The sequence below is a fragment of the Phaenicophaeus curvirostris genome, chromosome 29, assembly GCF_032191515.1.
Source record: "Phaenicophaeus curvirostris isolate KB17595 chromosome 29, BPBGC_Pcur_1.0, whole genome shotgun sequence".
Taxonomy (NCBI): domain Eukaryota; kingdom Metazoa; phylum Chordata; class Aves; order Cuculiformes; family Cuculidae; genus Phaenicophaeus; species Phaenicophaeus curvirostris.
Window position 1 is genome coordinate 976,911 of NC_091420.1, and position 27,356 is coordinate 1,004,266.

Consider the following 27,356-nt stretch of genomic DNA (forward strand, 5'->3'; position numbering starts at 1 on the left):
ACCCCAATACCACGGGTAGGGACACCTCCCAGTGGATCAGGGGCTCCAAGCTCCATCCAACCTCCAGCGATGGAGCAACCTGAGCCAGGGCCTCTCCACCCTCCCAAGGAGAGACAAGAGCTGAAGCTTGGATGCGCTTGATTATTTTCCCTTGCTTACTTTTTATTCTTTCCCTTGGTCTCCTTCAACTTCTCTGGCCAAGTTCAAACCTCTCCAGCTTTGCTTCTCCCACCAAACCCTAGCGAATCGATTTGGTGCTGGGTTTCCCTGCGGAGAAGAGGTGGGAAGTGGAGGGTCTGTGTTTTCTCTGACTTTTACTCATTTTAGGTGACCATTTGGGCTGAAATATTTTAATTCAGGTCTGTTTGTGTCTGAAGGTTTCACAGGCTCGCCCAGAGGTGAACTAAACGCGGCTTTTCCCAGCGCGTGTCGCTTCCCTGCCTGGAAGGGTGAAGGTTGGAGTTAGTGATAGGTGGAGGCAGCCGCCGGCACTTCGGGATGCGAAGCTTTCACTCTCTGTTTCTGTGGGTGTGGTGACCAAACGAGAAAGGCTGTTTGTGTAAGGATCGCGCTTGGGGTGGTTCGGAGCTTGGTGTGACTCCTGGCTCTGGGAAATCTCTGTTGGGAACATCGCTGGTGCCCGCGCGGTGGGGGAAGCATGTTGATAACTTGCTGAAAATCCCAGGCAGCAGCAGCTGAGAAGGTAACGTGATGAAATCCTGTGGTATCCGTGGGTGGGAGCTGGCAGAATCGGGGTGTCGAGGTGTGAGGCTTTGCTGCTGCTGTTTTCTCGTGCGTTAAAACCACCGGCGGCGTGAACTTAGCGTGGAATCCTGGAGTGGTTTGGGTGGGAAGGGACCTCAAAGCCCATCCAGTCCCACCCCTGCCATGGGCAGGGACACCTCCCACTGCATCAGGGGCTCCAAGCCCCATCCAACCTGGCCTTGAACCCCTCCAGGGATGGAGCAACCTGGGCCAGGGTCTCCCCACCCTCACAGCGAAACATTTCTCCCCAAGATCTCATCTCAGTCTTGCAGCTCAAAACCATTCCGCTCGTCCTCTCCCTGCACTCCCTGATCCAGAGTCTATCTCCACCTTGCCTGTCGCCCCGTAATCGTAGGCATCGTCTGGCCTCTCCGATGCCCCTGGGATGGTCCTGCCTGGTCTGACCCTCCTTCCTCTTCTCCCGATGAGCACGCGGCTCAGAGGCTGCGGTGTGAGCATCCCTAAGCCTTCCGAAAAGAGATTTTCAGTAGTTGGACTTGGAGACGCCTCCCCAGCCCAAGTGCTGTTTAAATTGGAGTGTGTGCTCCGCAGAGGGAGCGTTGAACTGCGCCTGGGGACGAAAATCCCTTTGGCTGCGCGTGTCTTTTGTGATGTTGACTTAAAAGCTGGAGTTTAAAACTGAGCGAGGTTGTGCGTGGGCTTTTGACGCAAAAGGAAACGTTTTCCTTGGGCTGAAACCGTGAAGTTTCTTAATATAGTTTGGGCTGCTGCGTCCCGCTGCCTGGAGCGAGCGGGAAGCGGATGCCCAGGGCCTGGAGGAGGACGCGAGCCTGGTCCCGCTCCGGGGTCTGTGCTCCTCGTGGGAGCTGGGACGCGCGATCTGCTGGAGCAGCACCTGCTTTTTGAACGCTGGCTGTAAAAATAAACACTGGGTTTTGTTTCTTTTTCTCTCCGACCTGCTTTGCTGCTGGGGCCGAAGGTCGGATGCTGCGGTGCTGGGATTGGTGAGGTTGGTTTTTGGAAACCAGGGCAAACTGGTTGTAACAGCAAGAAAATGGTGCAGGCTCCAAGATATTTGGAATCCAGATGGTTCGTGTTGCAGGGATAAATCTGCCTTTTCCATGCTTTCCCACTCCTCTTTGCACAACCTGTAAAGCAGTCGAGTGGAAAGATGGGGAGAATATTTGGAGGCAGAGCTCCAAGGTTGCCGTAAGGGAGAGTTGGTCCAGCGTGAGACCTCAGGTTGCTTGCAAAGAAGGTTTTCTTGCAGGGGAGTCGCCGACGGCTTCCTCCTTCCGCAGCCCGGGGAGGACTGTGCTCTGCAGGAATGACAGCGTGTTCGGGCACGACGGCAAAGCCAGTGAAGTGTTTCCAGCAGCGAATGAACTCAGCCGTCCTTTCTGGACAGGAGAGCGAAAAACCCCGGTGAATCAGCCTGAAACCATGTGCAGCAGCGCTGCCGAGCAGCTCCGGGGCTGGAGGACACCGTGCTGCTCCCTCCCCAGCGCCCTTTGCGTGGTGGGAGTGGAGGTGGGAGCTCGCAAGCTGTTCCTCCTCTCCTTGATTTAAGCAACACCCAGTGGCTTTTGCGTTTTGGAAACATCTCAAAACAGAGAATGGTTTGTTAATAACCTTTTAGCTTTGTTTTGAGCTGTGTGGTTTAAGATCAGTGCAGGCAAAGGTGTCGCGTTGCACTGGCCCAGGCTGCCCAGAGCAGTGGTGGCTGCTCCATCCCTGGAGGGTTCAAGGCCAGGTTGGATGGGGCTTGGAGCCCCTGATGCAGTGGGAGGTGTCCCTGCCCATGGCAGGGGTGGGATGGATGGGCTTTGAGGTCCCTTCCACCCCAAACAATTCTGTGATTCTATGATACTTGAGTGTCTTTAGGAATGAAGATGAGAAGAGCTGTTAAAACTGAATTAACACCGTGGCCTCTGGACATGCAATTGACTCATTCTTTGGGATTTAAATGCAGGAGCTCGTCAGCGTGGCGAATCACAGAGTCACCAGGTTGGAAAAGACCCACTGCATCATCGAGTCCAACCATTCCCATCAATCACTAACCCATGTCCCTCAGCACCTCGTCCACCTGTCCCTTAAACCCCTCCAGGGAAGGGGACTCAACCCCCTCCCTGGGCAGCCTCGGACACTGCCCAGTGACATTTTCCATGAAAAATCTTTTCCTGATGTCCAGCCTGACCCTCCCCTGGTGGAGCTTGAGGCCATTCCCTCTCGTCCTGTCCCCTGTCCCTTGGGAGAAGAGCCCAGCTCCCTCCTCTCCACAACCTCCTCTCAGGGAGTTGCAGAGAGCAATGAGGTCTCCCCTCAGCCTCCTCTTCTCCAGGCTAAACCCCCCCAGCTCTCTCAGCCGCTCCTCTTCTTCTCCAGCCCCCTCCCCAGCTTCGTTGCTCTTCTCTGAACTCGCTCCAAAGCCTCAACATCCTTCTTGAGAAGCAGACGCCCTTGCTGCTCCCCTTGCCTGCATTCGGGGCTGAAGAAGCTCCCATCACCGTGGGATGCGCCCAGCGTGGCTCGGTGGGGCAAGGCCAGGTGGTTCTTACCTTGTGAATTGCTGCCAATGGTGGTAAATCCACATCTCCCCACCCAACCTGATCCCATCATAAATCACTTTTATGAGCCTCAATAGCAGCAGTGGAAGTGGCTGTGGAGGGGTTTGGTCCTGCGGCTGTCGGTCGTGCGAGGATCCTGGTCCTGTTCGTAACGAGCTTCTTGTTTCTTAGACTTGATCATTGTGTTCCGTTACAAGAGAATGTTTGAAATCCTGACTGGGAGCTTTGCCTCTGGCCACAAAGCCAATGTGGGGCTGTTTTCCTGGGATTTTCCCCAAGGTGATTTATGAATCGGCCCCTGGTGCCCTGACTGGGAGGGGAAAACTCTTTCCAGGCTCTGGGTTTTGCTGCCTAATGCTCCTCTACCTCCTGCCTCTGCTCCGCACCTGCGGTTCCTCGTGGCATCTCACAGGGGTGAAGCTTAATGAAGCTTTTTATATCGTTTTAGAAGAATTAGCTAACAAAATATTGCGCCATCGCTGTGGGGTAGGTGGGTTTCCGCTTATCCTCATAAAGCTGTTTCGAGCTCGGAGAACTGCAGGGGGAGGGAGATGCTTCTGCGATGAGGTTCGGTGGGGGATCCCATGCCCGGTGTTAGCCAGGCTGCTCTGGAAACAGGTGGATTCTCCAAGGTTTGAGAGATCTGATGTTATCCTGTGCCCACATGCCACGCGTGGTGGGATTGTGAGATGATGTCGGAGGGTCCTGCGGATACAGCATCCTTCAAAAGGAGCTGCCGTGAGGACAGCTGAGGGTGCAGACTTATTGTGGGATCAGGGAATCATTGAGGTGGGAAAAGCCATCTCAGCTTTTCCAGTCCAAGTCTCAGCCCAACCCACCGTGGGACCGACCCCTGTCCTCAAGTGCCACGGCCCCATGGTTTGTGAGCCTCTCTGGGTTGTGGGCACCCCCAGTGCCCTGGGCAGCCTCTGCCAGGGCTTCACCACCCTGTCAGTGAAGGAATCTTTCCAATATCCAATCTAACCCTCCCCTGGCACGATTTAAGGCTGGTTCTTCTCATCCCATCTCTTGTTCCTTGGGAGAAGAGACCAGCACCCACCTCACCACAACCTCCTTTCTGGAGGTGCACAGAGCGATGAGGTCTCCCCTCAGCCTCCTCTTCTCCAGACCAAACAGCCCCAGGTCCCTCAATGCTCCCCCAAGCCCTGTTCTCCGGCCCCTTCCCAGCTCCGTTCCCTTCTCCGGATGCAGATCCAGCCCCTCAAGGTCTTTCTTGGAGTGAGGGGCCCAAAACTGAATCCAGGATTTGAGATGCAGAAGGTTCTCCTGGCAGTCTGTGCGTTCCTGGAGGAAAAGGAGAAGGGAAAATGGGATGATCGTGGATTCCACATGAACTGTGCTGAGCTTTTCCCCGATGTCTTCTCTTTCTGGCACTTGGAGAGATTGGGGGCACACGAGAGGGGCTGGGGAGGAGAAGGCTCGGCCCTCTGAGACACCGACTTTATCCAGATGATCATGCATCAGATCCTGGGAGATCCTGCGCTGCGGAGACCTGGAAGGTGCCAGCATTTGCCTTGAACGTGGTTGTTTTCACTCCCGATTCCCGCTCCGGTCCCTTGCATTTCGCCCGCATAGCTGAGCGCTTGCATCATGGCAGAGGAGGCGTTGGGCTCCGAGGATTCCTGACAGCCCAGGACATTGTGGCTTCCCAAACGAGGAGTCACGCGCGGTTCAAAGACAACATCGGCACCATTGTCAGCGGGCTGGGGCTCGGCCGCTGCGTACGCGGTGGACGTCTCCGTCTGAGCTGCTCACACCAGGAGAAGGTTTGTTTTTCCCTTGAGCTTTTCCTCCTTGGACTCTTCTGCCTTCTTTGTTCTTGTTTGTATTTTGAATTCGGCTCCCTCGTGCTGCCTTTCGCTCTGGTTTTGAGTTTGTTCCCCCTGGGGTTGGCCAGGTTTTCGCTGGTGCTGGGGAAGCTGCGTGCTCCGGCAAAATCCCTCGGCAGAAGAAGGGTGAACAAACCCTTATGGGCTCCAAAAGCTCAGCCTGAAGCAGCTGGGATGGAAGTCTGCTGGGAATTTAACGCTCTGTGGTTTCTAGCAGAGGGTGGCTTCTTGCAGGAGGCTGCGATGAGGTGGATATTCCTCACCTGCGGTGATTTGTTGGAGCTTTCTTTGATGGGGAGACTTGAGCAGATGGGAACCACGGGAGAGAAAATATAAAGGATATCGGGAGATAACGAAGTCGCAGAACAGCTCTGAAGGGGAGTGAGGTGGGAGGAAAGAACTGAGCTCCTGTGCCGAGGAAATTAGGATTACGGCTCAGGACCTGAGCTGGAAACCCTGCAGCGACCGAACCAGCGCTTCAATCGAGTGGTTTATTCTCTGGGAAGTGATTATATCCGTGTTTTCTGGTGGAGCTGAACAGGAGGGAGAGGGAATTAAAGCACAGCAGCCCTTGGTTTGGCTTCTGTTTGGCTGCAAGGGGATGGCTCCTGTCCCTCGGAACCCTGGCGCCGTGCCGGGGGGGTGTGATGGAGCGTTCCCCTCCGGAATATGCTGGATACCGTGGAAACACCCACTGCTCCCAGTGCTGCCTGCACCAAAGGGTTTTTGTGCCGGGGCGTGGATCACAATGTGCGATTGTCCCCTCCCCAGCAGTGCCGCTATTCCAAAGCTTTTCCCAGATTTCGCTGTCTCCTCTACCCCGAGCATCAGCTCTCTGTGCGAATCTTTAGGAAGCCTCGTTCGGAGACCAAACTGAGATGCGGATCTGCTGGATTCACAGAGCAAAGCGGCTCTCGAGGCACGATATCCCTGTTATGTTTTGCAGATAAAGGTGGTTTGATTTTTTTTGGGAGTGGTTGTATTTTCCCTCCAGGTTTTTGCACACTGCAGCGAGGGAAGCGAGGCAGCTCTCCCAGATGTTTCTCTTAGATAAACTCTTGGATCTATCCTGCCAGGATGTTGCAGGTAACCGCTCTGGGGTCGCTCATCCCTCTTTTTGGTCCTGGAAAGCCCTTTAGGAAGCGTTTTCCTCCCGGTGCCTGTGTGAGCGGTGGTTGTGAGCCGGGCTGGGGTGCAATGTCTGTGCCAAAAAGCCACAGGAAAGCCGTGTTCCCACGAAAAAAGCAACGGGAAGGAGGCGATGGGGCCTTATCAGAGCAGGAGGAGCTTGGCCAAGCGCTCCTGCCCTCTGCTTTCAGCTGTTTGGAAGCTCTGTTTTAATTCAGAGTTGATAACGTAGCCTCACCAATCCCGGTCTGCACGAGCCAGCCGTCGCCTCTCCATAAGCTCCGAGCTCCATCGGTTCCTCGCTGTCATTTTCTCCCTCTCAAGTCAAGGTTTTGATCGGCTGCATGTGGATTCTCAGCTCCTTTTTGTACCTGTAAATGCAAGGAAGGAAAACACCCTGTTTTTCCAAACCCTTCCCTTGGCAGGCGTTGCTCTGCAGCCCGGGGCGGGGAATTAAATGAGCAAAGCTTCGAGGGATGTGTGGGATTTGGGAAGAGCTCGGAGGAGCTCAGCGAGTGGCCGCTGAGGGAAAAAAATTAGGGATTTAGGGATAAGAGCATCTCTGTCGGCATTCCAGGTGCTTCCCTCCAGTAGCCAGGCAGCGTCCGGGGAATTGTTCTAATTAGAATCATAGAATCGCTAAGTTGGAAAGGACCCACTGCATCATTAAGCCCAACCATTCCTATCAAAATTAGAATCTTGGCAAAGTGAAGCAATTTGGGGTTTGGCTCTTGGCTGCTGGAAAGAGGGAATTTTGGCCACGCTCCTTTCTCCGCGAGGGCAGTGGGTTGCTGGGTTGCGGCACGAGGCAGGACTCGTAGAATTTGCTGTTAGTTCGTGCACCCCGATCCTGTGGGGGTGTCCCTGCCCGTGGCGGGGGGCGTGAAACTGGGTGGGTTTGAGGTCCCTTCCAACCCATTTCATGCTTCCATGAGCTCAACCCCAAGAGAGAGGCTGTTTCTTGCTGCGAACCCCGGTGCTGGATCTCTCCGTTGGCTCCTGGCTGTGTTGTGCCTGGCATTTTTGTGCACGCGGGAGTTTGCTCGGGAGCTGCCAACGCCTCCGGTTAGCCGGCGTGGGCTGCGCTGCTGCTTTTTTCCTCCCCAAAAGCTGCTCTTTGCAGCATTCCCTCCTTTATTTTTCCAATACCGACCCCCCTCGAAGGAATTCCTCCTTTATTACAGGGAGTTCTCGTTGGGAAGCTGCTCTCTTTCTATCGCTCTTGCTGGTGCTTGGAGGATGCGAGTGCCTGGTTCCTAATTTGGGATGTTCCCTACATCATTGATGGAGCGAGGAATCCCCTGCTGGATTCTGCTCGTGGAATCCGTGTGGATTTAGGATCAGCCCCGAGACTCCTCTAGCGATAAAGGAATATTAAGTAGTTTTTTTGTGTGCCTGAAGTTAAACAGGGTCTGATTAACCAGCGTGGAAGAAAATAGGAATGGCATTTAACCAACAGAGCCAGGGAATTCCCGATTCCAGGAGGGATGTTTCACTCTTGGAGCTCGGGAGCTGTGTGCCGTTAGGAAGTTTTGCTCATCCTTAAGGATAATAATCCTCAAAAGAGTCTGGTTTTAAGGCACCAGGTTTGTTTATCTCCCATCTAATGCTGGGATTCCCTCCGGATGGCAGCACCTCCCTCAACCGCCCTCCCAGCTGTCTCCCTTCTTCTTCACATCCCGAATTTTCAGCTTGGGGTGGATGTTTTCCCAGCAGTTTCTCTTCCTTGACAGCGGAATTTCTATTGGAACCCTTGAACTGCAAAAATAGCCCTAATCCCGCGGAGCTTTTGGCTGTACCTGGGCTCCCGCGGGTGCGCTGCTCTCTCTCCGCTGCTGGAATGCAGAAAATCAGGATTTGGAGCAGGGCACACGCCTGTCTGAGCCTCTGAACCTCCTCAAACCGAGGAGTTAACGTCATCTGCCTTTGGACAGGTGGGTTTTGCACCCTTCTGGGATGGAAACCCTGGACCAGTGCGTTGATTTATTTTTTTTTTCCTGGAAGAAGTGGAATTGGCTGCTTTCTTGGACTGAAAAGGGCTTTTTGTTTAGTTTTGTATAGGCAACATCTCCCCGTGGTGGTGCTTTGGTTGTGTTTTTCACAGAATCATAGAATCACAAGGTGGTTTGAGTTGGAAAGGACCTCAAAGCCCATCTGATCCTACCTCTACCATGGGCAGGGACACCTCCCACTGCACCAGGGGCTCCAAGCCCCATCCAACCTGGCCTTGGACCCCTCCAGGGATGCAGCAACCTGTTCCAGGGTCTCCCCACCCTCACAGCAAAATATTTCTCCCCAAGATCTCATCTTGTTCTCCCTTCTTGCAACTCAAAACCATTCTCCATCATCTCATCCCTGATCCAGAGCCCTCCCCAGCTTTCCTGGAGCCCCTTTCAGCCCTGGAAGCTGCTCGAAGGTCTCCCCAGAACCTTCTCTTCTCCAGGCTGAACAACCCCAACTCTCCCAGCCTGTCCTCGTACAGGAGGTTCTCCAGCCCTCGCATCATCTCCGTGGCCTCCTCTGGGCTCGCTCCAACAGCTCCAGGTCCTTCCTTTTCATTCCGTTGTGCGCAGCGAGGATGCTGGATGAGCCCGGGAAGGGCAGGGATGCTCAACCTTCTGCAAATACATCAATACGACTTCCTCGCTGCTGCTGCCGCATAAACTCACTTCTTCCCCTAGCTCCTCACCCGCGATTTTGGAAAGAAAAGCTCCACCACCTTGGAAATGAGCTTTGCTTTTTCCAGAATGGCCTGAGCTCCCGTTAGTAGCAGAGCCCTCCAGCCCATTCCCATGCAGGAAGAAAGCAACAAAAATTGGGGTTTTTCACCCATTAAACAACAATCCCAACGTATTTGAGGGGGAAGGTTGGATTTTCCCCCTGGGGCGACGCTGCGACGCCTGCCACCGGATAGTTCACGGCCAGGCTCATTATTTTATACCTTGTAACGTGAGCCGCACGCGTTGTCGCTCTCGTTCCTAGATTGATGCCGAGGAGCTGATCCGGGCGCCGCCGACCCCAGCTGCCGGGAGGGATCCATGAGCGCACGACCTCGGCTATGGACATCGTCCTGTCGGATTTTGTTCGCTCGACGGGGGCAGAGCCGGGCCTGGCCAGAGACCTCCTCGAAGGTAAATAAAATGGGAATAAAAGCAGGGAAAAGGGGGTTGCAGGAGGGGCAGGGAGCCGCTGGCTAGACCCCTGGGCTGGTGGTTGGCAAGCATGATGCCGGGGGTATTAAAATCACCCCCTCAACACCATGGCTGGTGGAATTCTGCCTTGGTTTCTTGTTCTCTGTCCATCGGGTGATGGATTTCAAAGGTTGGGAAGGAGGATGCGTCTGCCAGGAGTGTGGATTCCCTTCCCTCATCCTCTGTGTTTGTGTGTGGTGTTCGTCACGAGCGGCAAAAGCGAAGGATCTCGTTTCTCTCTCTCAGTGGTGCCTTGAGAAGGGTTGGTGGAGAAGCGCTGGGTGAAGGCTGCTTGGGGTTTCAAAGCGACATGGGGGTAATTACGGAGGCAAAACCGTGCTGGTACTGGAATATCTTGTTCTGCTGGTGAAGGAGGTTTGGTTATGCTGATATAAATTGCTGTTTTGGTGGTGCCAGTGACCACTTCTGGCCGAGCATCCCTGCCGAGCCCCATTTACACCCGTGCAGGAGGCTCCTGCTGAGCAGGATCAGATGGTTTAAGGTGATGGAGATGTTTGGGATGCTTGGGAGCTGAACGCCAGCATCGTCCCCGCGTTCAGAGTTGGGAAGAGCTGCTGGAAAGCTGCCTGTGAGAAAAAGATGTGGATGCTGCTTGACAGCATCTGACCATGAGCCAGAAGTGGCCCAGGTGGCCAAGAAGGTCACCAGCATCCTGGCTTGGATCAGCCATGGGGTGGCCAGTGAGAGCAGGGATGGGATCTTCCCCCTGGACTCAAATCCTCAAATCCTGGGTTCAGTTCTGGGCCCCTTACTCTAAGAAAGACTTTGAGGGGCTGGAGCATGTCTGGAGAAGGGAACGGAGCTGGGAAGGGGCTGGAGAACAGGGGTTGGGGGAGCAGTGAGGGCCCTGGGGCTGTTTAGTCTGGAAAAGAGGAGGCTGAGAAGAGACCTCATCGCTCTGCAGCTCCAGAAAGGAGGCTGGAACCAGGTGGGGGTCGGACCAGGTGGGGGTTAAGTACATAAATTTGCCCTAAAATCCAGTGTAACGTTGGCTTTCTCGACAACTTTGTCAGATGAAGAAGTTGCCCGTTAGTGATCACATTTAATTGATTGCTGCCGGTGACTATTTTTGCTGTGTACTTATAGCAACGGGAAAGGGAGAGGAGAATGGACATCAGGTCTTAATTTGGGGGCTGGAATCTCGCTCACGAGCGTTGCCTTCGGGTTAACGTTGATGAGAGGATGGTGAGTGAATCCTGGCGTGTGGTGTAACGCTGGAGGACAGAAACGAGGAGCGGGGCTGATTGTATGTAATTAGCTGATCTGTAATTACCACACAGGACTGTCCTTGCCGTGTCTCTTCCTATCATCCCTTTTCTTGTGCACTTTGTTATTTTTGTTGTTGTTTGATCCTGGAACCGGACGATGCTCCGACACCTCCACGCCGGCTCCCCGGCTGCGGCTGCTCCCGTGGTTCTGGCTTTGTTTGAGGTTGTGATTGAATTATAGAATCATGGAATGGTTTGGGTTGAAGGGACCTCAAAGCCCATCCAGTTCCACCCCTGCCAAGAGCAGGGACACCTCCCACTGCGTCAGGGGCTCCAAGCCCCATCCAACCTGGCCTTGAACCCCTCCAGGGATGGAGCAACCTGGGCCAGGGCCTTCCCGTAACGAATACTTTCTAAGATTTCTAATATCCTCATTTCTGAGAAATGTTTAGGCTTGTGATGGGAAAGGTTAATGCAGATGTTCCTTCAAACTCTCTCTCTCTCTGCTGCTCCTTGTCTGGGTTGATGTATCTTGTCAACGGTAGTTTCAGTCATTTTCATGACAGTTGCTGCTGTTTCTCCCACAGCCTCGGTGGAATTGACAGCTCCAGGGTGGAAATTAAGGAAAACGCAAGGATTTACCTGTTTGGGGTGAGAATTAGTGAAAGCAGTTGGATAACACAGATGTATAAAGTGAAGAGGTGAAGTTTGAGGGCAATGGGAGTGATTCAAATCATGGGTTTTATCTGTACTTTGAGTTCCATGCACGTGTCCACTGCTTGGTGGTCATGGCAGCTCTTCTGAATGGTGGTCTTCTCCATCATTCCACTCTCCAGCACCACTGGAAACCTGTCACCTTGCCAGCAAAGGGTTGCAGTGTGTGATTGCTGAAGGACTGTGCTCAAGGCCAGGTTGGATGGAGCTTGGAGCCCCTGGTGCAGTGGGAGGTGTCTCTGCCCATGGCAGGGGTGGGACTGGATGGGCTTGGAGGTCCCTTCCAACCCAAACCACTCCATGATTCTATGAACTGGGAGAGAAGGGGACATAGCAATGGGCAGAACTGTTTAGGTTCTGCTCTTCAAATCATCCTGTGTCCTGGCAGCAAGAGCTGTTGCTTCACATGGGCTCCACGTCTCTCTGTGGTTGAACTCCTGGCTTGTGGTGTCCTCAGGGGACGCCAGTTTCCCTGCCAGAGTAGGAACCTCCTTGTTTATCATCCAAGCACCAGCAAAACCTGCTTTATGCAAAAGCCTCCCTGGACACCTCCTTTTGCCTCTTGTGGTTGCAGTAGAGCACGGTGGCACTGCGTCTCTCTCACAGCCCTCCCAGATAACCAGCTTCTCTCCTAACACTGGGATTTGAGTCCTTGTGGCTGCCGTCCTTTCGCAGGAATTGGAAAATCGTAGAATCATTAGATTGAAAAAGACCTTAGAGATCATCAGCTCCAACCATCCCTGTCCACTAGTAAATCGCATCCCCAAGCACCTCATCTCCCCACCTTTTAATCCCCTCCAGGGATGGGGACTCAACCACCTCCCTGGCAGCCGTTCCAGGGCTTGAGAACCCTTTCTGTGAAGAAGTTTTTCCTGATGTCCAATCTAAACTTCCCCTGATGCAGCTTGAGGCATTCCCTCTCGTCCCATCACCTCTCACTTGGGAGAAGAGACCAACACCCACCTCTCTGCAACCTCCTTTTAGGTGGTTCTGGAGAGCAACGAGGTCTCCCCTCAGCCTCCTCTTCTCCAGGCTGAACAACCCCAGGTCCCTCAGCCGCTCCTCATAACCCCTGATCTCCATTCCCTTCTCTGGATGCGCTCCAGGACCTCAAGGTCTTTCTTGGAGTGAGGGGCTCAAAACCGCACCCAGGATTCGAGACGCGGCCTCACCAGCACTGAGAATGGGGCAGAATCCCTTCCCCGCTGCTGCTGGCCACGCTGTCTCTGATCCAAGCCAAGATGCTGGTGGCCTTCTTGCCCACCTGGGTCACTGCTGGCTTGTGTTCAGCCGCTGTCGACCAACACCCCCAGGTCCTTCTCTCCCAGACACTTTTCCACCACTCTTCCCCAAGCCTGGAGCTGCTTGGGCTTGTGTCCCAAGGGTGGGACTCTGCCCTTGACCTTGTTGAACCTCATCCCGTTGGCCTCAGCCCATGGATCCAGCCTGCTCAGATCCCTCTGCAGAGCCTCCCTACGCTCCTGCAGATCCACACCTCCTCCCAGTAAGTTTTCAGAGTTTTAGTTTTTCCATTCTCTCCATGTAACTGGTTGGAACCGCGGCTGTGTTCATAGAATCATAGAACCACCAGGTTGGAAAAGACCCACTGGATCATCAAGTCCAACCATTCCCATCAGTCACTAACCCATGTCCCTCAGCACCTCGTCCACCTGCCCCTTAAACGCCTCCAGGGAAGGGGACTCAACCCCCTCTCTCTGTTGGGTCAGGGTTGCTGGTGGATCCTCCTCTTGAAGTGATGGGACGGCCAATTTCATTTGAATCCGATGGCTCGTGTTCATTCCTCGATACCGATTCATTAGTTCGTTATGAAACAAATCCCCTTGACTCAAAAGGAAAACCCTAAAATAACTCTGGGTTCGGAGTCAATCATTAAATGCTGCAAAGCTCCACCAGGGGAGGGTCAGGCTGGACACTAGGAAAAAATATTTCATGGAAAAGGTCATTGGACATTGGAACAGGCTGCCCAGGGAGGGGGTTGAGTCACCTTCCCTGGAGGGGTTTAAGGGCCGGGTGGACGAGGTGCTGAGGGACATGGGTTAGTGATTGATGGGAATGGTTGGAATCGATGATCTAGTGGGTCCTTTCCAACCTAGTGATTCTATGATTCTAAATTACACCTCTCGAAAGGATTTAAATACTCGGGAGGTGTATTTTCTTGAGGGAATTGGGCATAATGAGTTGTTTTATTGTCCAGGAGCTGTCACACGAACCAACTTTAGACACCTCTTCTGTAGCAGAGGTACTCGATTTAAAGTTGGCGTGCTTTCTATGTAAAACTTTGGCTTCCGTTCTACGGTGTCTGCTGATTTGAGAGCCCAGATTAGCCGTGTTCCTAAAAAAGTCGCTCTTTCCCTGTCCTGGGCTGCATCCGGAGCCGTGGGAGCAGCAGGGAGGGAGGGGATTCTGCCCCTCTGCTCCGCTCTGGGAGACCCACCTGGAGCTTGTGTCCAGTTCTGGAGTCCTTTAGGGTCCCTAAAGCAAAAATTTCTTTACCAACAGGGTGGTGAAGCCCTGGTCGAGGCTGCCCAGGGCGGTGGGGGAGTCCCCAGCTCTGGAAGGGTTTAAAGAATGTGTGGCTGTGGTCCTTGGGGTTCAGCCACACCATGAGACTGGGTTGATGGTGAGGGACATGATGAGCTCAGGGGGCTTTTCATGGTTCTATGGTGACTTCTATTGGTACCTTCCCATCCAGGCAAGAACTGGGACCTGAGCGCGGCCCTGAGCGACTTTGAGCAGCTCCGGCAAGTTCACGCAGGCAACCTGCCCCCCTCCTTCAACGAAGGGCGCGGCTGTAAACCCCCCGAGAAGGAGGCAGCTCGAGCGGGGCGACCGCCGCTCCAGCGGCAGGATGACATTGTGCAAGGTCAGTGTCACAAAAATGAGAGGGATCCGTTCCATTTTCCCTTCTGCTCCCGTGTGCTGGAGCAATCCAGGAGCTGGCAATGAAAAACCTGAGCTGGGGGCAGTGGTTTGGGGAACTGAGCTGTGAGTTTTTTGAGGGGAGACCTCATTGCTCTCTGCAACTCCCTGAGAGGAGGTTGTGGAGAGGAGGGAGCTGGGCTCTTCTCCCAAGGGCCAGGGGACAGGACGAGAGGGAATGGCCTCAAGCTCCACCAGGGGAGGGTCAGGCTGGACTTCAGGAGAAAATGTTTCCTCGAAAGGGTCACTGGGCAGTGTCCGAGGCTGCCCAGTGAGGGGGTTGAGTCACCTTCCCTGGAGGGGTTTAAGGGGCGGGTAGATGAGGTGCTGAGGGACATGGGTTAGTGATTGATAGGAATGGTTGGACTCAATGATGCATTGGGTCTTTTCCAACCTGGTGATTCTGTGATTCTGTGAGTTTTGCTGCTTCTGCACCATCCAGGTGTGTTTTCATCTTCTGTTTCTTCTTAGAAAAGCGCCTGTCTCGAGGTATCTCCCACGCCAGCTCCACCATCGTCTCTCTGGCCCGCTCCCACGTCTCCAGCAACGGCAGCAGCGAGCACCTGCTGGAGATGCCCATCTGCACCTTCCAGCTGCCCGACCTCACCGTCTACAACGAGGACTTCCGCAGCTTCATCGAGCGGGACCTCATCGAGCAGTCCATGCTGGTGGCCCTGGAGCAGGCCGGTGAGTGCTTTTTTATGGCTCCTACGCTGGCTTTTTGCAGCGGCGCGGACAGGAACGAGCCTGGGGCTGCGGAGAAGCCGGCGTGTCGCAAGGCCACCTATCTGCTGGGTGTTATTTCATCCCTTTTTATGGCGTGGTGCACGAGTTGAGTAAGAGTCTGCTTGGCTTTGCCTGCAGACACTGAGCGTAAATAAATCGTGGGTGGCGTCATCACTCGTGCAGCTGCACAGTGACACTCCAAAGCGGTTGCATTATCTCAGCCCCTGAGCTTCCCTGTGCCGCCCCGACAGCCTCGGAGCAGGGGGAGAAGCCGTCCCTGCGTAGCACACGCAGTAGCTCATCGCTGCTGGCGAATATTAGAAGTGATTACAAACACTTTAGATTGATGATGATGCGTTTTATACGCAGCTTTTATGCAGGAAAACTTGTCTGCTGGGTTTGTGTTTGCCTGGAGAAGAGTCACCTTAGGAGCGCGGATGGGTTTGTTTCTCAACGTGCTCGATTAATAGAATCATAGAATGGTTTGGGTTGGAAGGGAGCTTAAAGATCATCCAGTTCCACCTCTGGCCATGGTGGGACACCTCCTACCACATCAGGGGCTCCAAGCCCCATCCAGCCTGGCCTTGGACACCTCCAGGGATGGGGCAGCCACCACTGCTCTGGGCAAACTGTTTGTGTTCCTCACCACTCTCATTGTGAAGAATTTCCTCCTTATGTCCAGTCTCAACCTGCCCCTCTCCAACTTAAAGCCATTCTCCCTTGTCCTATCACTCCATGCTTTTGTGAACAGACCCTCCCCAGCTTTCTTGTAGCCCCTTCAGGTACTGGAAGGTCGCTATAAGGTCTCCTTAGAGCCTTCTCCAGGCTGAACAACCCCATCTCTCTCAGCCTGGCCTCATACAGGAGGTTCTCCAGCCCTCACATCATCCTTGTAGCCTCCTCTGGACCCGTTCCAACAGCTCCATCTCCTTCTTATGTTGAGGACTCCAGAACAGTACACAATCCTCCAGATGAGGTCTCACTCCTTCCTCCTGAGGAGTTGCAAGGCGATCAGTAAATAAGGTTTAGTGGTGAACGGATGGCAGAGAAAACCTCACTCATGGTACCGGGACAGCTTAGGGCTGGGATGGGGAGGACAGGGCACCAGGCAGGATCTCAGGCGCCTCTCCACCTCTCCTTGGCTTCCATTGCTGATGTGCACGCCTAGAAAATGATTCCTTCAGCGATAACATATAATCCTAACACCAAATTTTAGCCCTCTCCAGCCCAAGTGGCCCTGTAATAAAGATGCTCGTGTTTTGGAAATGAACACCTGATCCAAGAGATCTCGTTACGGCACCGTTGCCATGTGGCGGCAGCAAAGCTGTTGTGGCCCATGCAAATAAACCAAATAAACCATCCAAGTGGAGCCGGGGTGTTGGGTTGCTGTATTTCAGCCCAGAAGCTGGGTGAGGGGCTGAGCTTTGTCCTCTGCGTGCCGGGAGTGCCGGGCCGAGATGATGTTAACCGTAACTCATTGATTTTAACGAAGCCTTTGGAAGGCTGAGGTGCATCTGCATTAGGGGCCGTTATAAATGTGTGTCTGTCTTCATTAAAGGGCTCCACTGCAGAAGTAAAATATTCTGAGCTTAATTTGAAGCAGGATTTTGAGCGGGGTGCTGGGATCTACGGTGACTCCCGTTGTTAATTTAGAGTGTGTTGTTCTTGAGGGATTAAGCAAATATTTTATAGACCAGTAAACCTTCAGATCCTCTTCTCCTCCTGCCCAGAGATCCCTCTACGCTGCTGTGGCAAGATAAATGCACTCGAAAGGGGCTGTAAATCATGATGACGTCTTTTGGGAAGCTTTTAGTGTGCTCGAAGTTGTATGAAAAGGTCTTGGTGGAGCTGAAAACTTGGCTTTTGCTGTGAATGTAGCGTTCTTTGTTATGAACCAAAATGGATTGAGGTTTGCCCTGTCTTGGTGAAGGAGAAGCTGCAGGTGAGCCAGCAACATCGGCTCAGAGCCCAGAAAGCCCAACCTCGTCCTGGGCTGCATCCAGAGCCGTGGGAGCAGCAGGGAGGGAGGGGATTCTGCCCCTCTGCTCCGCTCTGGGAGACCCACCTGGAGCCCTGGGTCCAGCTCTGGAGTCCTCAGCACAGGGAGGACCTGGAGCTGTTGGAGTGAGGCCAGAGGAGACCATGGAGATGATGTGAGGGCTGGAGAACCTCCTGTATGAGACCAGGCTGGGAGAGATGGGGTTGATCAGCTTGGAGAAGAGAAGGCTCCATAGAGACCTTAAAGCTGCACCCAGTGCTGAAAGGGGCTCCAGGAAAGCTGGGGAGGGACTCTGGATCAGGGATGGGATGATGGAGAATGGTTTTGAGCTGCAAGAGGGGAGATTGAGATGAGATCTTAAAGAGAAATGTTTTGCTGTGAGGGTGGGGAGGCCCTGACCCAGGTTGCCCAGATCCGTGGTGGCTGCCCCATCCCTGGAGGGGTTCAAGGCCAGGTTGGATGGGACTTGGAGCCCCTGATGCAGTGGGAGGTGTCCCTGCACATGTCAGGGGAGGGACTGGATGGGCTTTGAGGTCCCTTCCCACCCGAACCATCCCGTGATTCTCTGATGACACGGTGTTTTCTCTCCGTGCGTGCAGTGGTGGTGCCCTTGCCCGAGGCTGTTCCAAAAAAATCAGGAAGAACTGACAGAAAGCCCTGGGTTTGGCTCTGCCTCAGCTCCGAGGTCGGGATTTCTCCCCAGGGTCAGGGCCGCGGTGCCAAGCTCTCCACGTTCCAAACTCCCCCAGCGCCTTGGCGAGGCACCCGCTTGGCGCTTCCGACTGAGATTTAATAAACATCCGTGGGTGGACGAGTTATAAACTGCTGAGGTGAGAGATCCGCGCGCTCGCTCTGCTGCAGGGATGGCATCGAGGGAACCGCAGACTTGTTCCTCGTTCTTGGGGTGTAAACATCCCGCGTCGGGGAGCGAGCGATCAAAGAAATAGGTAATGGATGCATCACCTGGATTGGAGAAGCTCTTCGGCCTGAGTTTTAGCTCATGCGTGATCAGAGGCGCCATGTACACACCCGCCCCTCGGCTTGAATCCCACTGGCAAATATTTCTGCCCCTAAGTCACTGGCCGGCCCGGCTCCCTTAGCAGGAGAGGCGAGTGAGTGGCTGGGCCCACCTTGCTTCAAAAAATAGGTGAATCTCAGAAGGTGGGTGCTGGGCTCTGGCTGCGGCGCGGCGCTAGGGCTGCGATGTCTTTGGCTCTTCCACTCTCCTCCTCGACAGCGAGACTGGGCGGCTGAGCCGCTAGAGGTGTCCCCATGGCCAAAACGGGGCGGCCAAGCTCTCGGTGGGATGGACGCCGCTCTGAGTTGTGTTGTTTCAGCATGGAGAGCGATTGCGGGGTTGCTTGGTAGCCTTTGATGCTCGACCTTCTGGAAGTGTGGGGAGAAGTAGTTACTGATGGGTGCATGCACTCGAACAAACTCTTGTCGCTGCCGGGTCGCAAGCCAGAAATCAGAGAATCACTGAATTGCCAGGTTGGAAAAGACCCACCGGATCATTGAGTCCAACCACTCCCATCAGTCACTAACCCATGTCCCTCAGCACCTCGTCCACCCGGCCCTTAAACCCCTCCAGGGAAGGGGACTCAACCCCCTCCCTGGGCAGACCGTTCCATTGCCCAATGACCCGTTCAGTGAAGAATTTTTTCCTTATGTCGAGCCTGACCCTCCCCTGGTGGAGCTTGAGGCCATTCCCTCTCGTCCTGTCCCCTGTCCCTTGGGAGAAGAGCCCAGCTCCCTCCTCCACAACCTCCTCTCAGGGAGTTGCAGAGAGCAAGGAGGTCTCCCCTCAGCCTCCTCTTCTCCAGGCTAAACCCCCCCAGCTCTCTCAGCCGCTCCTCTTCTTCTCCAGCCCCCTCCCCAGCTTCGTTGCTCTTCTCTGCACTCGCTCCAGAGCCTCAACATCCTTCTTGTGGGGAGGGCCCACAACTGACCCCAGGATTCGAGGAGCGGTCTCCCCAGGGCCGAGGCCAGAGGGAGAAGAACCTCCCTGGCCCTGCTGGCCACGCCGGGTCTGATCCAAGCCAAGATGCCCTTGGCCGTCTTGGCCCCCTGGGCCACTGCTGGCTCCTGTTCATGTTTCCTGCAGGTATTGTTTCTGTCAGAGATGGGCTCTGGCTTAGGGGAAGAGGCTACAGCTGCGTGATCTCATTTTGGATCCGTGGAATGAGCTCACTTGAGCATAGAAGCCACCCTTTCTGGCTGCTCTCTTTCCTTGGTTTCCCTTTCAGCCCCCTGCCAGGTGCTCTCCCTGCTCCTTCACCTCCGCTGGCCATTTGGCAGCAGAGGAAAAGCCCCTGCGCTCCACGGTCCCTACCCAGAGGTCGTGGGGGTGTTCCTGTTGGATCCCTCCCATCAGCCTGAAGAGCAGGAGGCCAGGTCAGCGCCAAGAACGCTGCCTTCGTCACGCAAAGAGATGACCTTGTAATTACGGCGCTGGGTCCCTGGTAGCCTCAGGGGAGCCATTTGGCTTCCCAGTGAGTCAGGGCTCCTCTTCGGGCTGGGAGGAGCAAGGTCCTTGTTCCTTCTTCTTGCCGTGACCTACTTAGATGGTTCCTTTCTTCTGAAATGGCCTTTCAGCGGACGTGCACCTCTGCGAGCACTGACTGCTGGGATAAACGGGTTCTCTGTCGCAAAACCAGCTAAAACCAGGGCAAACCCAACCCTGGAAGAGTCGTGCTGCTGGATGTGGAGGAAGCTTCTTGATGCTGGTGGACTTCAGCCGTGCAGAAGAGCTGTCACCGACCTCGCTGCTCAAGCGCTGATGGTGGGAAGATCCCTTGCGCTCATCAATTCATTTCTCATCGAGCCTTCAGGGCTTGCTCCAAACAGCCACGTGCAGAGAAATCGGTTGTTTTAAATACTTCTGGGGGGGCCTCTTGGCCTTCCCAGCACCTTGACACACCATTCGCAGGAGGGTTTGGGGAATGCGATTTCTTTCGAGGTGACTTCTCTTGCGTAATCTGGACAAACGACTCTGCCTGCCTGGCCGGGGCCGTGCACGGCGTGACCGCACGCTGCAAATAGGAGATGCCTTCCCGAGGCGTGTCCCCTCCGAATCCGACCTGACTGCGAGGTTGTGCAACCTCTGAAGCGCCAACCAGAGCTGCAAACTCCCCCGATTCCCCTCGGCTGCTGAAAAGAGCAGCGAATTTTCCAGGAGCGATGTGGAACGGATTGAAAAACAGCAGCTCGGGCGCTTCCTCCGGTAGCGCCGCGTTTGGTTTGGCTTTTGTCACGAGCTGTTTTTTTGCTGCTGGCTTCGCTCGCCTGGCTCTGCGCCACTTGGCTCCGTCCCGCGCCTTCGCCGTGCCAGGAGCTATATTGAGTGAAACCAGCCGGCTCGGCCGAGCCCACCTATTGTCCCAGGGCTGTCTACTAAACACATTTGGACTCCTACGGGTTCCTTTCCCCATGCTGAGAAAAGACATCGCCCGCCCGGCGCTGCTCTCAGCTCCGCGTTTGGATGTTTCCCCGCGTTTATGGGTGTTTAAACCCAAGTTTTCCATTTTTAGCTCCCCTCCAGCTGCTGCTGCTGCTGAGGTTGTGCAAACAACTGCATGAAATGGTGTCAATCCCAAGCACAAATCCAGACTGGGTGGAGAACGGATAGGGAGCAGCCCTGGGGAGAAGGACTTGGGGTGCTGGGGAAGGAGAAGCTCCACAGGAGCTCTAGAAGTGTGTTCCCAGCCCAACTGTGTCCTGGGCTGCAGCCAGAGCGGTGGGAGCAGCAGGGAGGGAGGGGATTCTGTCCATCTGCTCTGCTCTGGGAGACCCACCTGGAGCCCGTGTCTAATTCTGGAGTCCTGAGCACAGGGAGGAGCTGGAGCTGTAGGAGCGAGGCCAGAGGAGGCCACGGAGATGATGCGAGAGCTGGAGAACCTCCTGTATGAGGCCAGGCTGAGAGTTGGGGTTGTTCAGCCTGGAGAAGAGAAGCCTCCATGGAGACCGTAAAGCAGCTTCCAGTGCTGAAAGGGGCTCCAGGAGGGCTGGGAAGGGTCTCTGGATCAGGGATGGGATGATGGAGAATTGTTTTGAGCTGCAAGAGGGGAGATTGAGATGAGATCTTGGGGAGAAATGTTTTGCTGTGAGGGTTTGGGAGGCCCTGGCCCAGGTTGCCCAGATCCGTGGTGGCTGCCCCATCCCTGGAGGGGTTCAAGGCCACGTTGGATGGGGCTTGGAGCCCCTGATCCAGTGGGAGGTGTCCCTGCCCATGGCAGGGGTGGGTCTGATGGTCTTTGAGGTCCCTTCCACCCCAAACCACTCCATGGCTGGGTGCCTGGCAGGGAGAACTTCATCAGAAATGCTGGGGAAGGGCTGGTTTTCTGCAAGAACAATTTAAATACAACTTGTTGAAAGCCTCAACAGCATCTTGCAGCCAAACCCACTGCCTTTTGCACGGGATCCTCTGCACAAACGCTTCCAGAAGAAGTCGCAACCAAGGGAGAGCTGGATCAGGGAGGACAGGGAAGGACGAGGGGAACGATTTTGAGCTGCAAGAGAGGAGATTGAGCTGAGATCTTGAGGAATGTTTTGAGCCAAGGGAGGCAGCGCCTGCTTTTGAGGGCAGAGCAGAGCGAGACGCAGGCTGGTTGTGAGGTCAAAGTCCGAATTCAGCCCTACTCCATTTCCTTGATGAATGTTTAACCTCCAGTCGCGCTGTACTCGACTGCAGTGCGTGTGTTAATTTTTTTCCTAGCTTCTATTTTTAGATGCTCATAACTTGAGTTACTCCAAGCGCCTTTATAGTACCAAAAAGCTGCTATTTTTAAACACCGTAAAGCGCTGGCACTTTGCGTTTTCGTCAGTAAAGCTGCTGGCATCAGCAAATGTTCCTGAGTGTTGTACCTAAACCAGCGAGCAGGGAGAAAATCACCACGTGAGATGCTCTAATAGGAGCAATTTGGTTGCCAAAAGAGGTGAAAAGCAGTTATAAGAGGAAAAGATGTTTGTGATGGGCGGTTAAGGAGGTGTTTCCAGCCTGGTGGCTTCTAGGGTTTTGAAATAAGCAGTTTTTGGGGAGAAACGGATCCCAGGAGAGCGTTGGTCTGAGTCAGTTCTGGCTGGGCTGGCTCCTGTTTCTGATCAAGAAAGATCATCCAGTTCAAACCCCACTGCGATGAGCAGGGACACCTCCCACTGATCAGGGGCTCCGAGCTCCATCCAACCTGGCCATGGTCACCTGCAGGGATGGGGCAGCCACCACTGCTCTGGGCAACCTGTTCACCACTCTCATAATAAAGAATTTTCTCCTTATGTCCAGTCTAAACCTGCCCCTCTCCAGTTTACACCCATTGTCCTCATCCTATCACTCCAGACCTTTGGAAACAGCCCCTCCCCAGCTTTTCTGGAGCCCCTTCAGGTACTGGAAGGTCACTGTAAGATCTCCTTGGAGCCTTCTCTTCTCCAGGCTGAACAACCCCAACTCTCTCAGCCTGGCCTCATACAGGAGGTTCTCCAGCCCTCATATCATCCTTGTAGCCTCCTCTGCGCTCATTCCAACAGCTCCATCTCCTTCTCATGTTGAGGATTCCAGAACTGGACACAATCCTCCAGATGAGGTCTCAGCAGAGAGGAGCAGAGGGGCAGAATCCCCTCCCTCCCTGCTGTTCACGCTGCTCTTGATGCAGCCCAGGACACGGGTGGTTTCTGGGCTGTGAGTGCACGTTGCCGGCTCCTGTCGAGCTTCTCATCAACCACCCCCAAGTCCTTCTCCTCGGGGCTGCTCTCATCACATCATCCCCAGCCTGGATTGACACCAGGGATTGCCCCGACCCAGGTGTAGGACCTTGTCCTTGGCCTTGATGAACCTCCTGAGGTTCAACACTTCTCCAGCCGGGGGTTTCTGAGGTGCCACGCTGAATCATAGAATCATAGAATGACCAGGTTGGAAAAGACCCACCAGATCATCGAGTCCTGAGTAACGGGCCCTGTTCTCACGCTCTCCAATATTCCCACAGGTCGTCTGAACTGGTGGGCGAACGTGGATCCCAGCTGCCAAAGGCTGCTCCCTCTGGCCACCACCGGCGACGGGAACTGCCTGCTCCATGCTGCGTCCCTGGGTAAGATTTCATTTAACTGAGTAATTTTTCTGAGGTTTTCAGACTTATATATCAGCAGGGCTGTGTATTTCCTTCAGATTTGTGTTTTGGACACAGCAAGACCTCTGTCTCGTTTAACCAAGTCTCGTTTTCCCATCAGATGCTTTAGAGTTGAGAGCAGAGGTGGCAGCATCTCTTTTTAGCTGCATGGAAACTCGTTGCAAATGGAAAATGGAGATTTTGAACCAGGAATTTTATTGTTTCAATTGAGAAACTTGCATTTCCCTGCCTCTGTTTCTTTGTTTCCCCATTTCCCCTGGTTGTGGGACCTCAGCAGAGGGACGGAGCGATGCCGGCTGCTGCTAATCCTCTGCTTCTGCTTCTTTTCCGCCCCGTGCAGGCATGTGGGGTTTCCACGATCGAGATCTCATGCTTCGCAAATCCCTTTACACCTTGATGGATAAAGGCTTGGAAAGGGAGGCCCTGAAGCGGAGGTGGCGTTGGCAGCAAACGCAGCAGAACAAGGAGGTAGGAACCAAGCCGAATGCCGTCCTCGTCGTGGAGGGGAAAGTCTTGATAAAACATTCCTTGGGTCTAGGGGTGCTTCCTACACAGATAAAGTCATATAATCGTAGAATAGTTTGTGTTGGAAGGAAGCATAAAGATCATTCAGTCCCAGGGACATCCCTCTGCATCAGGGGCTCCAAGCCCCATCTAACCTGGCCTTGAACCCCTCCAGGGTCCCACCCCATGGAGGGGTGGGACTGGATGGGCTTTGGGGTCCCTTCAACCCAACCCATTCTATCAATCTTGGTGGAAAACAACCATCACCTTCAGGCATTTTAGACCCAGTGGCGTGCGACAGCTGAAGAGCAGCACAACACTGTGGCTTGGGTCTCTCCAGCGAGAAAGATGAGTGAGACCTACTGCAGTTGATGCAAAGAGCAAAGACCTTCACCAGAAAAGGAAATTTATGAACTCGCCACGTAAAAGGCTTCTTGGCGCTGGGACACGGGGTCCCCAAAGCAGGGAGACAGCTTGGTCAGGGTGGAAACTTCCCAGCTGTCCTCCTGCGGTGAGACAGCTCTGCTGCCTCGAGGTGTTTGTGTGAGCAGGGGCAGCTTCTGTTTCCACCTGGCGCTGAGGGATGGTGTTTACTCTCCAGCTTCCTTTTCAGTTTTGGAAGGACACAAAGGTTTATGTGTTGACAGATTGGAAAAATATGCATTTCCCTGTTGAGAGCAGTAGAGTTAATAAGTAATTGGTGATTTACTGCTATTAAAAGCGTGGTTTTATGAATCTCCTTAACCTGTGAGCTCCAGAATTACGCACCAGCATAGGATTGGTCCAGCAGAAGCCACGGAGATGATGTGAGGGCAGGAGAACCTCCTGTACGAGGAGAGACTGAGAGAGTTGGGGTTGTTTTTCTGTCTGGAGACAAGAAGGCTGTGGGGAGACCTTAGAGCAGCTTGCGGTGCTGAAAGGGGCTCCAGGAGAGCTGGGGAGGGGCTCTGGATCAGGGATGGGATGATGGAGAATGGGTTTGAGCTGCAAGAGAGGAGATTGAGATAGGATCCTGGGGAGAAATGTTTTGCTGTGAGGGCGAGATGGCCCTGGCCCAGGTTGCTCCATCCCTGGAGGGGTTCAAGGCCAGGTTGGATGGGGCTTGGAGCCCCTGATGCAGTGGGAGGTGTCCCTGCCCCTGGCAGGGGTGGGACTGGATGGGCTTTGAGGTCCTTTCCAACCCAAACCATTCCATGATTCAACGAGTGGGACCTGCAGATCTTAAAAACGCAGGATGTGATGATGTCACACCCTGGTCATGATCCTCAGCGTGAGCTGCAGGATCTCAGCAGTAGGTTGGGGTGGAGTTGCTGCAACGGGCCAGGAGCTGCAGGTACCGCTCAAGCATCTGGCTGGAAGTTGAGGATTACAAACTCCTCCTTTCCCAATAAGCTTGGAAAGGAGCAGCCCAGGGTGCTGGATGCTGCTCTGCGTTTCACAACCCGCCCTGGGTGCAATGTTCTCCTCCCGTGCTTTACTTTAAAACAGCGATTAAAGAATTTGCGCTGATGACATCACCGGGAGTGGAGAAACTTAATTAATACCTTCCTGAACAGCACAGAGAGCCGAGCGTGCCCTCGGTTACCTCTGGCTTGAAAGTTTTCTTGGCAGCTTTGAGGACTTAGGATGTTGTGGTTGGATGCGGGAGCTCCAGTTGTGGAGCCGGGGGAGGGAGGAGGAGGGTAAGGCTGCTTGCCCTTCCCGTTGCGTTCCTTCAGCTTCCGACCTTCAATACTGCAGGCTCGAGCTTGCCTTTTGGCAGGATCTTCTGTTTTGAGGTTCTTCTCCCCTCCTTTGGGGTGAATGTGGCTCCTGGTGCATTAAAACTCTGGGGTTGTGCTGGAAGCTGTTTCGACGGCTGCTGCGTTAAGGAAGAAAGGAGTAATTCCCAACTCCCTGCAGGATTTATCATAGAATTATAGAATAGTTTGGCTTGGAAGGGACCTTAAAGATCATCTAATTCCATCCTGCGATGGGCAGGGACACCTCCCACTGATCAGGGGCTCCAAGCCCCATCCAACCTGGCCTTGAACCCCTCCAGGGATGGGGCAGCCACCACTGCTCTGGGGAACCTGTTCCTGTTCCTCCCCACCCTCATTGTGAAGAAATTCCTCCTTATGTCCAGTCTAAACCTGCCCCTCTCCAGTTTACACCCATTGCCCCTTGTCCTATCACTCCAGGCGTTTGGGAACAGCCCCTCCCCGGCTTTCTTGTAGCCCCTTCAGGTATTGGAAGGTCGCTATAAGGTGTCCTTGAAGCCTTCTCTTCTCCAGGCTGAACAACCCCAACTCTCCCAGCCTGGCCTCGTACGGAAGGTTCTCCAGCCCTCACATCATCCTTGTAGCCTCCTCTGGACCCATTCCAACAGCTCCATGTCTTTCTAACTTGGAGGTTTCCAGAACTGGGCGCAATCCTCCAGATGAGGTCTCACCAGAGAGGAGCAGAGGGGCAGAATCCCCTCCCTCCCTGCTGTTCACGCTGCTCTTGATGCAGCCCAGGACATGGGTGGTTTCTGGGCTGTGAGCGCACGTTGCCGGCTCCTGTCGAGCTTCTCATCAATCACCCCCAAGTCCTTCTCCTCGGGGCTGCTCTCATCACATCATCCCAAGCCCCAGGGATTGCCCCGACCCAGGTGTAGGACCTTGCCCTTGTCCTTTTAGAACCTCATGAGATTCCCACAGCCCCACTGCTCCAGCCTCTCCAGGTCCCTCTGGGTCACATCCCGTCCTTCTAGAGTGGCAGCTGCACCACTCAGCTTGGTGTCATGTGCAAACTTGCTGAGGATGCCCTTGCTCTCGGTGTCTATGTCATTGATGAAGATATTAAACAGCTCTGGTCCCAGTATAGACCCCTGGGGGACACCACTTGTCCCACCTAAGAAGGAGGTGGTAGCATTGAAGGCAACGTGTTCTTCAGAGGAACCGCTGTGGGGTGGCTTTTCCATGCAGCGTCCCCTTGATGCTATAATATTCCGGGCTGTGAGACCTCACGTTCCACACCGTGCGATTGCAGATTGGATGTTTTGCAGTCCTAATATAAGGAAACGTGAGCAAAATGTGGATTTCCACCTGCTGAAACACCAAAGCGATCCTTGAATTGAATATTTGTGATGTCTTTTGTGGTTTTATGAAGGAAAATTAATTCTAGTTTTTAGCTGGTGCGATCGTTGGTCCCGCTCTCTCCTGTCAGTATGTGATGTCGTCTTCAGGACTGGAAGGATTTAATGTAAAAGTAAAGGTTTCCTCTCATTCTTTGGGTTGAAATGTTTACTTTCACCCTACAAAACTCCCCTATGGGCTTGAGAACACAGAAATGGGTGCTTTTTTTGCATAATATACTGATTATTTTTATATACTGATTTTTTTTTTGCATCACATGCTGATAATTTTTGCATAAACCCCTAGGAGAAGAGTTGTCGCTGCCTGTGTAAAACCCCTCTGCAGGGATTGGGAACTATCACCATGGAAGATTCAGGGTTTTATTTGCTTTCTTCCAGTCCGGGCTCGTTTACACCGAGGAGGAGTGGCAGAAGGAGTGGAACGAGCTGATCAAGCTGGCATCCAGCGAACCTCGCGTGCACTACGGCACCAACGGCGGCGGCTGCGGCGGGTACGGCTCAAATAGAACCCATCTGGGTGCAAAACAGCGGAATTCCTGTGCATCAGG

At 54.0% G+C, this 27,356-nt stretch overlaps 1 protein-coding gene across 2 annotated transcripts in view; it reads left to right on the top strand.

The window, feature by feature from the left end:
• OTUD7B (OTU deubiquitinase 7B) overlaps positions 1 to 27,356 on the top strand; it is a 41,292-nt gene that overhangs the window by 5,872 nt on the left and 8,064 nt on the right. The window contains exons 1-7 of one of the 2 annotated variants that reach the window (XM_069878634.1): positions 2,032 to 2,256; positions 9,254 to 9,402; positions 14,119 to 14,289; positions 14,817 to 15,032; positions 23,046 to 23,147; positions 23,527 to 23,654; positions 27,187 to 27,299. In XM_069878634.1, the coding sequence (XP_069734735.1) occupies positions 9,330 to 9,402; positions 14,119 to 14,289; positions 14,817 to 15,032; positions 23,046 to 23,147; positions 23,527 to 23,654; positions 27,187 to 27,299 (803 nt within the window). In that variant the 5' untranslated portion in view covers positions 2,032 to 2,256; positions 9,254 to 9,329. Of the gene's footprint in view, positions 1 to 2,031; positions 2,257 to 9,253; positions 9,403 to 14,118; positions 14,290 to 14,816; positions 15,033 to 23,045; positions 23,148 to 23,526; positions 23,655 to 27,186; positions 27,300 to 27,356 lie in introns of those variants that run through there. The other variant, XM_069878633.1, reaches the window with a different exon arrangement.